A 13,838-nucleotide genomic window follows, 5' to 3' on the forward strand; every position below is an offset into this window, starting at 1 on the left:
ATAATTAACTTTTAAAAAAAATAAAACCGACTTCAAATGCGTGAACACAAAAAAAACTAAAAATTGAAAATATTGCGTATAAAAAAGTTCATCTCCAATTTTCCACCCTTGGGGGTGAAATATTTTCTTCAAATTCGCATGAAACCACCCTTTTGATAATACCTATTCAACAAAAAAATAATCGTTCAAATTGATTTATAATCGGCGGAGATATTGCGTATAAAAAAGTTCATCCCCAATTTTCCACCCTTGGGGGTTGTTTTTTCTATTATTAAATTTAAATGGGACCACCCTTGAGGTATTACCTATACGCAGAAAAAAGATTTGTTCAAATCGGTTCATAATTNCAAAATCTATAAATAAACAATCCACCAAGGTATTCCTACTTAGCAAAAATATGACCACTACTACAAATCCTGCATAGCCAGGTTTCACTACACCTTAGCTACTAATAAAACTGAAATGAAGGATTGGATAGCTATAAGTAACTGCGCCGTGGCATCTTTATTTTGGCATGCATTTGAAATATTCCCCTCAATCACTAAATCCTACGCTATTATCCTAATTAAGTACATAAAATGAATAAATAACGTTTTGGTATAAACTTCACAAAAAACCTACGACGTAATTGTACTGGAATGTTTTAAGATATGGCAAGAGTGGAGATAAATATGGAATGCTAAAGATTCTTCATGCCGCGGTTTCTTGTTGGACCAGCGCTAGAGTCGCCTCGATGATGAGGTTGAAGTCCAGTTCATTGAGGCTCGCTTTGGCTGTCAGAAGGTCCAGGAATGTGTCAAGCGGTGATAAACGCTCGCCAGATGGCAGTGCTGCTATTCCTGCAAATAAAACATTACGTTTACGTTTTACTCTGAACATCTTAGTTTGGTGACTTTGAGCCTTCCTGCCACAGGAAGGCATTTCTGCAGAAGACGAAGGTTCAATATCTACTTGACCTCCAATAAAAACCCAACCAGTGGAGGTCACGTTAAGCTGTGATTAGACACGCAACGAAATCAGAAGTATATAGGAGTTCGAAGTTGCTGGATGCGGTCACAGGACCAGTTGTGGAAATCTTTGGGAGAAGCCTGTGTCCTGTTGGGCGAAACAGTTCCTGCGCGTTCGGCATTGTCGTACGTGCGCAGTTTCCCGCCATCAACACTAGATGTTACAAGCGCCCCGTCTGTAAATACGCCGTTTATTCGCTCACTAACCAGTGCAGCTTAACCTCGCACGCGCAGGGTTCCTCGCAGCGGGCGCTCCTCCACTAAGCAACGTAGCGGCATGATCTCGCGCGCGCAGTACTAACGCGGCACGATGCGGCCAGGCGCCGAGTACGCAACCCTCGCCGGCTAACTATACTAGACGTAGCTTGTTGTCATCTTTGGCTGAAAATAATTACACGTAACGTCTATAAATACGCTAGGTGTACTAACCTGTGTGACGCGGCCCTCGCCTGCCAACTGCACTAGGCGCAGCTTGTTGTTCACGGAGTTCTGTCTTCTTTAGCTAGAAAGGACCCGATACGTCTACAAAACCGCCAAGTGTACTAACCAGTATGAGCAGCCTGTCTCGCACGCGCAGGATCCCTGGCAGCGGGCGCTCCTCCACTAAGCAACGTAGCGGCGTGGTCCCTTGCGCGTAACACGAGGGCAGCGCGATGAGGCCATGCACCGAGAGCGCGGCGCGCGCGGCCCTCGCCTGCCAACTGCACTAGACGCAGCTCGTTGTTCACGGAGCTGTCTTCTTTGGCTAGAAAGGACCCGATACGTCTACAAAAAAGCCAAGTGTACTAACCAGTATGAGCGGCCTGTCTTGCACGCGCAGGATCCCTCGCAGCGGGCGCTCCTCCACTAAGCAACGTAGCGGCAAGGGATCACCTTTGCGCGTAACACGAGTGCGGCGCGATGCGGCCACGCGCCGAGAGCACGACGCGCGCGGCCCTCGCCCGCTAATTGCACTAGACGCAGCTTGTTGTTCACGGAGTTCTGTCTTCTTTAGCTAGAAAGGACCCGATACGTCTACAAAACCGCCAAGTGTACTAACCAGTATGAGCGGCCTGTCTCGCACGCGCAGGATCCCTGGCAGCGGGCGCTCCTCCACTAAGCAGCGTGGCGGCATGGTCTCGCGCGCGCAGTACTAACGCAGCGCGATGCGGCCAGGCGCCGAAAGCTCGCAGCTGCACTATACGTAACAAGCGTTACGTCTATAATCATACCGTTTGTTCTTTTTATGTACTAACCGGTGTGCGCAGCCTGTCTCGCACGCGCAGGATCCCTCGCAGCTGGCGCTCCTCCACTAAGCAGCGTGGCGGCATGGTCCCTTGCGCGTAACACGAGGGCAGCGCGATGAGGCCATGCACCGAGAGCGCGGCGTGCGCGGCCCTCGCCTGCCAACTGCACTAGGCGCAGCTTGTTGTTCACGGAGTTTTTGCTGTCGTCGTCTTTGGCTGGAATAGAGATATGAGATAGTTTTAACATCGTAGAAAAAACCGTAGAAATTCATCATCATCATCTCAGCCATAGGACGCCCACTGCTGAACATAGGCCTCCCCCAATGCTTTCCATGTTGCCCGGTTGCCGAGCCCGACGGATTAGCAAGCTCAAGTGGCAATGAGCAGGGCACATAGTACTCAAAACTGACGGCCGATGGGGCAGCAAGGTTCTGGAGTGGAGGCCGCGTACCGGAAAACGCAGCGTGAGACGACCACTCACAAGGTGAACCAACGACATCACGTAGAAATTCAATCAGTAATAAATTTAGCGTATACTAGACCTTATGTTTAATCTGAAATAGATAAGCCATCCCACCCCTTATAGCTTACGTGAAGAGTGTAGGACAAATCCATTCATTTGTCTCTGGTAAATTAGATAGGGCTGTGCTCTCGCAGTTAAGAATGACCATATTTCCTGAACCCCCTTTTGGTTTAATAATTCGACATAGAATTAGGATCCGGAACATCGAACAAGAACGAAATAGAATCTATTTGACGATCCTCCGAGGTCAGGCCATAAACGTGACACCAAGATAAACACTAAATCAGTTCAAGTTATCAATTCCGAGCAAAGATAATAATCCAAGTCTGCAATCGACCCAATTATCTAATAGTCCCTCGTCCAACAGACCTGTCTGTGCCCCACTTCGCACTTACGGACAACACTCAAATGTCCCGCTTGGGAAGTTCTAATTTACTAATCCATGACTTAAACATAAGTAAATAAATCGAAACTGGTACTTACAAGCAATAATAGCCTTCATGACGTCAATCTGCAGCTCGAACACGTTCCTATGCACATACATGACGAACGCGTGGAAGGGCAGCGTGCGGTAGCCCAAGTACGTGAAGAAAGAACTGAAGCCCTGTGGCAGCGGGAAGGCTAGCGAGTCAGCTGCCAAATAGTACTGCTCGAGCACTTTGAACACTATGAACGCGTGGCTCGGTTCCATCTCGTCACTGGAATTGAGAGGTTTAACTGATAAGTTAAACTAATTATTAGAGGCTTCTTTGAATTGGGAAAGGTAAATGGTCTTAAAGTACCAAATGGTCTTAAAGGGGTTTCATTTGGGGATTTGACGAATTACAGCAACAATGTTCAGAGACGCTAAAAATCGCTTTCGTTAAGCCATAGCCTGTAATACGGATAACGAATCTATCTTGCTCGATCAAGCACAGAAAGAGATTGTTATTTCAAAATAATTAAACTTGAAGAGGCTTACAGTTAAAAAGATACGACGCTTTTTGATCGCAAACGATAGATGATTTACTTTACTTTCGCCGTATACAAACAAACAAAGTATCGTAACTCTTCAGATATTAATTTAAAAAAATACGATTATTCGATGCCAAAGCTGTTCGTGACCTTATTCGAGAGTCTTTTTAAAAATGAATGACGTTTAATGAATCAACCCCCAAACCGTAAGCTGTGATTCAACCAGTATTTGTGGGAGTGAGGTGGAATGCCGGTGTCAACCATTTAGTCCAATTAAAACACAATAATGTAGAGATGAGAATGTTTTCGGTGCAAAAATTAAAACTAAAAACCTCCAAAAAGTATTATAAAAATGCGTGTAGATATGAAAGAATTTCTGCGTGTAAAAAGCCCAAAAACAAAAACCACAAAAGACAAAACCTGCAAATAAACCAAAAACACTGAAACCCATAATAAAACACCAACAGCTAAAACCAAACAAAACGAAAATAAAACCACGACACAAGAAGCGACCAAACACTAGCCCTAAACGTAGTAAAAATGTTGGCAACGTATTTTTATTTAAAAAAATATAGAATATCTTAAAAAACTTTACTTTTGTTATCTGAAGGACGTGTTATTCGCTCTTGTTTTCAAGTTCCTTGAAAGTATGTTCTTAAGAATAAGTTTTAACCCAGCAGCAGTTCACATTTAAAACGTTAAGAATATGCAGCAATAGTGGCGATAACTTCATAAATAGATTTACTGTTGCTTACGCTAACAAAGGAAGCTTTTTTTTCTACCACGTATAGTTATAGGCTAGGCTAGCCGATATATTGTCCCAAATTGGTGGTATGGCAGGCAGCGTCTTTCCATTCTATACATAGCCAGAACGCAAGGGTGTGAAACTAATCGAGTATAGTTTGGATATGACTTTTTTTACTAAGCTCCTCCAAACTATACACGACCAGTACGCATACGCTGCGTACTGCTCGCGTATACTTTGTAGTGACTTAGGTCAATTATCTTCCTCCAAAATATACATCGCCAGTACGCATACGGACTAATCATGTATGTATTGTAATAAGTGCGTGATTACAATGTATANATTCTGCCATAGAAAAGATATTTGTTTTGGGGCTGATATTTCACCAATTGTAGGTATGGAAATATGTCAAAATGATTTTGTTCTTGAGATAAAAGTTAATAAATAAAATAAATAATAAATAAATATCCTTAGACATTTTACACTGCGCTTCTAGTCCCAAACTAAGCAAAGCTTGTACTATGGGTACTAGACAACGGATATAAACATAATTAAATACTTTTTTTTGTAAATACATACTTATTATACATAGAAAACACCCAGTCCAATACAAACAAATATGTTCATGCACACAAATGTTTGTACTGTGCGGGAATCGAACCCGCTACCACTTCGAACCACTACACCAAACGGCCGACAATACAAACCTAGCATTTAAAGTCTCGCATAATATTGTATTTAATGCGCGTTGAACTTTCTTTTCTCACTCTCTCTCATATTAATTAAATTGTTATTTAATTTGAAATCTACCTAATCAATTTAATTTCAAAAACCACTTACAATAGTTTTAAAAATCTAGATTTATTTTAGATTCAGTAAAATAATAATATTTTATGTAATAATATCAAATAAATGTAATTTTAAATATAGTTCCATATTTTACTGAATTTTACTAAATCAATATCAACTAAACACACTCTAGTCAAGTGTAAGTGGTGTAGTAGAAACTAATCGAGTATAGTTTGGAGATGACTTTTTTTACTAAGCTCCTCCAAACTATACACGATCAGTACGCAAAATTCGTGTATAGTTTGGAGTCACAGATTTACAAACAGGCACTCCGAAATATACACGAGCAGTTTCCTATGGGTGCGTTCTGGCCATGTATAGAACGGAAAGACGCTGGCAGGCAAGCTATATTTGGGACGTGTAAAGGTTACTTCTTCTCAGCACTGGCCCATTTATTGTCCCGAAGCAGGGATTGAGTTAATCTGGGACGTGTAAAGTGCTTTTTAAAAGGCTACTTGCAAAAATAAAAATTCACGTGACATTGGCGGAACAGTGGCGAAAAGGCACAAGTTCATCGCCATCAACAAAAGAAGAAGAAGAAATAAAATGAGTTTTGAGTGAGACTTTTACGTTGCCAGCATTCGGAATATGTTATTGGTGGCGCTGCAACTAGTTACATTGCTAGAGGGGATTGCCTGTCAGTTCCACTCCTGTCGTTAATTCCTCTATGATAACAATGAAGCTACCCTGGAAATGAAAAAAATAAGAAGATTACTGATGACTAGGCAGCATGGTCTCTGACCTTAGCCTGTTGCATAAGGAACGAATGGAACAAAAAAAAATAACGTTGCCAGCCTTATACCACGCAATAAGTACATGAAAGTGAATCCTCTCTGCTGGTTGGAAGCCGGCGTCGCTGCCACCGCGCGGCACAAGGCACGGCACAACGACCGCGACGCGTCCAGCTGCGCCGCCGCCCAGCGCGTGGCCACCGCGTGCACGCCGCTCTCCACGCCGCCCGCGCCCGCGCCCGCTGACCGCATCAGGTGCACGCTTACTTCGCGAAGATTCTATGCCCGGGGAATAAGGTTCATAATTGATTGCGCAGCTAAAGGCTAAGTAATTAGAGAGCGCGCAAGAGGCGTGAGATGTGTTCAGTTGCGCAGGTTCTCAACGCTCGTTCACCGCGTGCACGCGCCGCCCTAAACTTGCTCGTGGCTGCCGTCAAGCGCATCAGGTGCACGCTCACCTCGCGCAGGTTCTATGCCCGGGGAATAAGGTCGATAATTGAATGAGGAAGCGTGCACGCCGCTCTCCACGCGTAGGTTTTATGCCGCGAGGAATAAGGTCGATAATTGATTGTAGCTAAAGGCTAAGTAATCAGAGCGTGCACGCCGCTCTCCACACCGCCCGCGCCCGCGCCCGCGGACCGCATCAGGTGCACGCTCACCTCGCGCAGGTTCTATGCCGCGAGGAATAAGGTTCATAATTGATTGCGTACCTAAGCATCATAACGTGTGAACATGGAAGACGTAAGATGTGTCCAGTTGCGCTGCTTTTCAGCGCTTGTTCACCGCGTGCACGCGCTGCTTTAAACTTGCTCGTGACTGCCGTCAAGCGCATTAGGCGGACGCTCACCTTGCGCAGGTTCTATGCCCGAGGAATAAGGTCGATAATGGAATGAGGGAGCGTGCAAGCATCTCTCTACGCGCAGTTTCTTTCTATGCCGCGAGGAATAAGGTTCATAATTGATTGTAGCTAAAAAAGCTAATCAGAGAGAGTGTATGCCGCTCTCCTCGTGCAGGTTCTATGCCGCGAGGAATAAGGCTCATAATTGAATGCACATGTAAGACATAGAACGTTTGGCTTTGAACATGGACTGCGCGAGACGCGTCCAGCTGCGCCGCCGCCCAGCGCGTGGCCACCGCGTGCACGCCGCTCTCCACGCCGCCCGCGCCCGCGCCCGCGGACCGCATCAGGTGCACGCTCACCTCGCGAAGATTCTATGCCGTGAGAAATAAGGTCGATAATTGATTGCAGCTTTTTTAGCTACCAAGGCTAAACAGAGAGCGTCCTATGCCCGAGGAATAAGGTTGATAATTGATTGCGTAAGTAATAAGGGGTCGCCCGAGACGCGTTCAGTTGCGCCGCCTGCGCCCGTTACCGAGCGCATCAGGTGCACGCTTACTTCACGCAGGTTCTATGCCCGAGGAATAAGGTTCATAATTGATTGTAGCAAAAAGGCTAATCAGAAAGCGTGCACGCCGCTCTCCATGCACAGGTTCTATGCCGTGAGTAATAAGGCTCTTAATCGAATGGACATGTAAGACATAGAACGTTTGGCTTTGAACATGGACTGTGCGAGATGCGTCCAGCTGCGCCGCCGCCCAGCGCGTGGCCACCGCGTGCACGCCGCCCTCCACGCCGCCCGCGCCCGCGCCCGCAGACCGCATCAGGTGCACGCTTACTTCGCGAAGATTCTATGCCCGAGGAATAAGGTTCATAATTGATTGCAGCTAAATGCTAAACGCTACCGCCGTCAAGCGCAGGTTTTATGCCGCGAGGAATAAGGTCGATAATTGATTGTAGTTAAAGGCTAAGTAATAAAGAGCGTGCACGCCGCTCTCCACGCCGCCTGCGCCCACGCCAGGAGACCGCAGCAGGTTCTATGCCCGAGGAATAAGGTTCATAATTGATTGTAGCTAAAAAGGCTAATCAGAGAGCGTGCACGCCGCTCTCCCCGTGCCTAGTGTGAGTTTTCATCAAACGCGCTCACTAGTGAGCGCGTCAAAAAATGATATTAAATGTATGACCGATTGTACAGCGCGCCTAGCGGGAAACGTTCAAAAACGAAATTTTCATACATTTTTTAATGACGTTTGGTGTAAACTCACACTCAGCCTACAGGTCTTATGCCGCAAAGAATAAGATTGATAATTGAATGCACATGTAAGACATAGAACGTGTGAACATGGACGCGTCCAGCTGCGCCGCCGCCCAGCGCGTGGCCACCGCGTGCACGCCGCTCTCCACGCCGCCCGCGCCCGCGCCCGCGGACCGCATCAGGTGCACGCTTACTTCGCGAAGATTCTATGCCCGAGGAATAAGGTCGATAATTGATTGTAGCTAAAGTCATTGAGACCGCCCTCGCCCGCCGTCGACGAGCGTATGAGGTTAACGCTCACCTCGCGCAGGTTCTATGCCCGAGGAATAAGGTCGATAATTGATTGTAGCTAAAGTCATTGAGACCGCCCTCGCCCGCCGTCGACGAGCGTATGAGGTGCACGCTTACCACGCGCAGGGTCTTTGCCGCGAGGAATAAGGTCGATAATTGATTATAGCTAAAGGCTCAGTAATCAGAGAGCGTGCACGCCGCTCTCCACGCCGCTCGCACCCGCGCCCGCTGACCGCATCAGGTGCAAGGTTGATACTCGTAATTGATTGCGTAGCCAAAGGATTAATGCGCGAGATGCGTACGTGGCTACACGTACTCGATGACTGCTTGCATGCCGTACTAAATATCGTCGGCAGCTAGCTACCGAGGACATCAGGTGCGTGCTCGGCGTTAGTTCACCGCGTGCACGCCGCTCTAAACATTACTCGCAACCGCTGTCAATCACCAAGTGGATCTCAACTCACGTAGATTCTAAGCACGCAAGATAAAGTTGAGTTAAATTTTGTGATTTAAATTTTTAAGGTAGTGATAAGCCTGAAAACTAAGTGGTGAGGTTGAGTTAACCACCACGAAACTCCTTTGCGATAAATGGAGAAAATTACAAATACACTAGATAAAAACAGTTTTTGGACTTAATTTTTAGTTCATTAATCCCCATTATTATAAGCTTCAATTGGCGTCAACGGGGATGGTCAACGGGTATTAGTGAAATAAGCCATTAAAAGATTAACTAATCAACAATAGAACAAATCTCACCGCGGCTATGACGTGCTCCTGTCGACTCGCAGTGCAGACGTCCAGCTCGAAGAACGGCAGCAGGTCCTGCGCCGACGCCGACGCGCGCCGCGCCCACCCGCCCGCGCCCGCGCCGATTGCGCCGCCAGCGCCGCTCGGCGACAGCGGCGTGCTGCAGCGGGACACCGCCTCTGGCTGCAAATAACAGAATCGTTCGTTCCTTTCAGCCAAAAGACGTCCACTGCTGGACACAGGCCTCCAAGGATTTCCACAAAGGCGTGTTGCACAGCGATACGGGCTCTGGCTGCAAGCGATCAATTGCAAATCATCATCATTGAGGTGCCAAAGAACGGCAGCAGGTCCTGGGCCGCGCCCATTGCGCCGCCCGCGCCGCTCGGCGACAGCGGCGTGCTGCAGCGGGAGACGGCCTCTGGCTGCAAATAATATGTTGACACCACCAATCAATTGACGTACTTTTTAAAACTGTCAAAACGAAGCTCTCCCATAGATTTTGTATGGCACTATAGTTCCAAAATACTGAACTGTCCTATGCATGACATTAACAGCGGGGCGCCACCGTCAATAACCGGATCGCTGGTTCCGATTTTTGCCATGTTGGATACCATATAGTTGAGCGATGGTAGCGCCCCCCTGTCATTGAGTTTGGTGGGACAGTTCAGCGTGGGTCATCTATACGAGCAAGTGACGTTACTATTTTCAACTCAATTAAACTACTTTTTTCAATTACAATGCGACCTAAAATCGTAATTTACAGGTAATTTAAAATTAATTAAGTTTTTAAGACCAGAATGAAGTGTCTTTTTAGAAAAGTTGTGATTTCGAATTATTGGGGAATGGTGTCAAATTGTCTATTGCAAATTCATCCTCGTTCGTTTCGTTTCAGCCAAAAGACGTCCACTGCTGGACAAAGGCCACCAAGGATTTTCACAAAGGCGTGTTGCACAGCGATACGGGCTCTGGCTGCAAGCAATGAGGGCTATCGTTTTTATACTTAACAATTGGCACCCCTGGCGATTGACAGGACCTTACTCTACAGTGGCGCCATCTTGATGAGTGCAAATGCGATAGTCCTCCTACCACTTTCGCGCTCACCAGTTGGTGCCACTGTCTTCGCTACTAGCAAGTGACAGGACCTTACTCTACAGTGGCGCTAACTGGTGAGCGCTAAAACGATAGCCCTCATTGCAAAGTCATCATCATTAAGATGCCTAAGAACGGCAGCAGGTCCTGCGCCGAGACCGACGCGCGCCGCGCCCACCCGCCCGCGCCCGCGCCGATTGCGCCGCCCGCGCCGCTCGGCGACAGCGGCGTGCTGCAGCGGGAGACCGCCTCTGGCTGCAAGTAATATGTTGACACCACCAATCAATTGACGTACTTTTAAACTGTCAAAACGAAACTCTCCCATAGATTTTGTATGGCACTACGAGCAAGTGACGTTACTATTGTCAACTCAATTAAACTACTTTTTTCAATTACAATGCGACCTAAAATCGTAATTTACAGGTAATTTAAAATTAATTAAGTTTTTAAGACCAGAATGAAGTGTCTTTTTAGAAAAGTTGTGATTTCGAATTATTGGGGAATGGTGTCAAATTGTCTATTGCAAATTCATCCTCGTTCGTTTCGTTTCAGCCAAAAGACGTCCACTGCTGGACAAAGGCCACCAAGGATTTTCACAAAGGCGTGTTGCACAGCGATACGGCCTCTGGCTACAAGTATATTGCAAATTCATCATCATTGAGATGCCAAAGAACGGCAGCAGGTCCTGCGCCGACGCCGAAGCGCGCCGCGCCCACCCGCGCCCCCCGGCTACAAGTATATTCGACGTCATTAGCCGCGTACTTCTGACAGAGTAGAATACATTGCTCACTACGATACAGCCCACCCTTCCCGTGGATGCAACTAAGCCTACACTCCCCAGGCCAAATTCTCGATTTGCTTCGGTTAATTGGAAAGGGTCACGATCCTGCAATAGAGACAGATGATGACGATGACATTGACCTGTTGCTATAAACCGTTTGGATATAAGAGAGCTTGAGTGAAGACCGCGACTCCCCAAAAGTATCCGCGGAGGTATCAATATGTCAACTGCTACGTGACACGTGCTATTGGTGCTACCTCGTCCCCGCTACCATTTGTGCACCGCATGACGGTGGCGCACGATGTTGTAGGACTATAGCATTTATAGCAACATAAGCTGTATTTTAAACGTACAGCGCAGCCCATACGCGCGTCTAGACGTCTTCGGTACACTCACTGTCACATCTGTTACAGCTTATGCCCTTGTAATAGATGGTACTTCAGCCATCTATTACAAGGGCATAAGCTGCTGTTTAGCTCGCAGTACTAAGTCCAGCAGTGTATGTCATTTGTAACGAACTAACCTGGTAGCAGTGCAGGCTAACGCGCAGCTTCTTTAACACCCGCGTGGGCGCAAGGCGCGGCGGCGGCGGTGCGTGCAGCGCGGCCCACACGCGCGTCCACACGTCCTCCCTACACTCACTGACCAATGTGAAGAAGCGTCTATTACGACTACATAAGCTACAGTTTAGCTAAAGCCTGGTCCGTGAGCACGTAGAATCCCGTCCAATGACCCCAAGCTACCCATCCTTATCGCTCGCGCGTAATTATATTGCTGTCGCGACTGTGCGACGCGCGTCCGCAGTGAGTGTGCGAGCGGATTGGACGGGATTCTACGTGCTCACGGACCAGGCTTTAGTAGCACTAAGTCTAGCAGTGGATGTCATTTGTCTACGAACTGACTTGGTAGCAATGCAGGCTGACACGTAGTTTCTCCAGCACTTGAGCGGGCGCAAGACGCGGCGGCGGCGGCGCGTGCAGCGCGGCCCACACGCGCGTCCAAACATCTTCCGCGAACTGCAGCACGCGCTGTCGAGGAGCCAGCACCACGGCCGCGCCGCTCCACAGCTTCTCCTGGCTCACCGACACTACTGTGCTGCCAACCTAGAGAAAATTTTGAAATTTGAATCATGATCTTCATTTGTTTTTTTGACTGCTGAAGCCGGCTCCCCAAGTTGGCCCCAACGTTGGCCCCACTCGTCCAACGTGTGGAACCAGAAATTAGTAGAAGTATTGGCTCCAACGTTATGATAAGTTATTTTCTAGATTCACACGTGGGACGAATAGCGCCGGGATCAACATTGGGGCTAACGTGTGGATGGCTCCACAACACAACACTGCTGGTCAACAAAATGAGATCTTTTAGATGTTTCAACACTTTTAAGATTTTGTACCCAATCGTCCGTTAATTTATCTATGTAAGTAGAGAATAGATGACGAGACAGTGGCAAATGGCGAATTTCCAGAGGAATAAGTAAACATAGATAACCTTGACGTCAGCGAGCTTAGCGGGCAGCGTGCGCAGCATGAACGCGATGACGCCGGCTACCAAGAACTCTTGTAGCAAACGCTTCATGCCCAGACTAATGCTCTGGTTCACATACAACCCTAGTCAGCTGCTAGGAACACAGTCACACAGTAACAAACCTTGACGTCAGCGAAGTTGGCGTGCAGCGTGTAAGGCAGCATGCACATGAGTGGCAGCGCGGACGCAGGTAGCGTGCGCCGCGTGAGCGCGAAGGCATCAGCTATCAGAAACTCTTGCACTACGCGCTCTAAGCCTGGGCCCACGCGTTGGTTCACACACAACAATAGTCAGCTGCTATTAACACAGTCACACAGTAACAAACCTTGACGTCGGCGAAGTTGGCGTGCAGCGTGTAAGGCAGCATGCGCATGAGTGGCAGCGCGGACGCGGGCAGCGTGCACCGCGTGAGCGCGAAGGCATCAGCTATCAGAAACTCTTGCACTACGCGCTCTAAGCCTGGGCCCACGCGTTGGTTCACACACAACAATAGTCAGCTGCTAGGAACACAGTCACACAGTCACAAACCTTGACGTCGGCGAAGTTGGCGTGCAACGTGTAAGGCAGCATGCGCATGAGTGGCAGCGCGGACGCGGGCAGCGTGCGCCACGTGAGCGCGAAGGCACCGGCTACAAGGAACTCTTGTAACACGCGCTCCAAGCCCGGACCCACGCGTTGGTTCACATACAACCCTAGTCAGCTGCTAGGAACACATTCACACAGTAACGAACCTTGACGTCAGCGAAGTTGGCGTGCAGCGTGTAAGGCAGCATGCGCATGAGCGGCAGCGCGGACGCGGGCAGCGTGCGCCGCGTGAGCGCGAAGGCACCGGCTATCAGAAACTCTTGCACTACGCGCTCTAAGCCTGGGCCCACGCGTTGGTTCACACACAACAATAGTCAGCTGCTAGGAACACAGTCACACAATAACAAACCTTGATGTCAGTCAACACGCGCTCCAAGCCCGGACCAATGCGTTGGTTCACACACAACCCTAGTCAGCTGCTAGGAACACAGTCATACAGTAACGAACCTTGACGTCAGCGAAGTTGGCGTGCAGCGTGTAAGGCAGCATACGCATAAGTGGCAGCGCAGACGCGGGCAGCGTGCGCCGCGTAAGCGCAAAGGCGCCGGCTACAAGGAACTCTTGTAACACGCGCTCTAAGCCCGGGCCCACACACTGGCTCACATACAACCCTAGTCAGCTGCTAGGAACACAGTCACACAGTCACAAACCTTGACGTCGGAAAAGTTGGCGTGCAGCGTGTAAGGCAGCATA

The 13,838-nt window shown here is 48.2% G+C and overlaps 1 protein-coding gene across 1 annotated transcript; it reads right to left on the bottom strand.

Moving 5' to 3' along the window:
• Positions 1 to 503: 503 nt before the first annotated feature.
• On the bottom strand, positions 504 to 13,739 carry LOC114352466 (protein pigeon-like; the record flags this gene model as incomplete). Its single annotated transcript, XM_028304076.1, has 13 exons — positions 504 to 839; positions 2,243 to 2,449; positions 3,240 to 3,454; positions 6,121 to 6,314; positions 7,119 to 7,247; positions 7,602 to 7,724; positions 8,161 to 8,334; positions 9,176 to 9,349; positions 11,939 to 12,139; positions 12,886 to 13,019; positions 13,085 to 13,252; positions 13,288 to 13,425; positions 13,583 to 13,739. Coding segments are annotated over 13 exons (2,163 nt in total), but the record flags the coding sequence as incomplete, so codon positions are not given.
• Positions 13,740 to 13,838: the final 99 nt, after the last annotated feature.

This window comes from Ostrinia furnacalis, unplaced genomic scaffold (genome assembly GCF_004193835.3).
Source record: "Ostrinia furnacalis isolate ACB-3 unplaced genomic scaffold, ASM419383v2 OfSCF1373, whole genome shotgun sequence".
Classification (NCBI taxonomy): domain Eukaryota; kingdom Metazoa; phylum Arthropoda; class Insecta; order Lepidoptera; family Crambidae; genus Ostrinia; species Ostrinia furnacalis.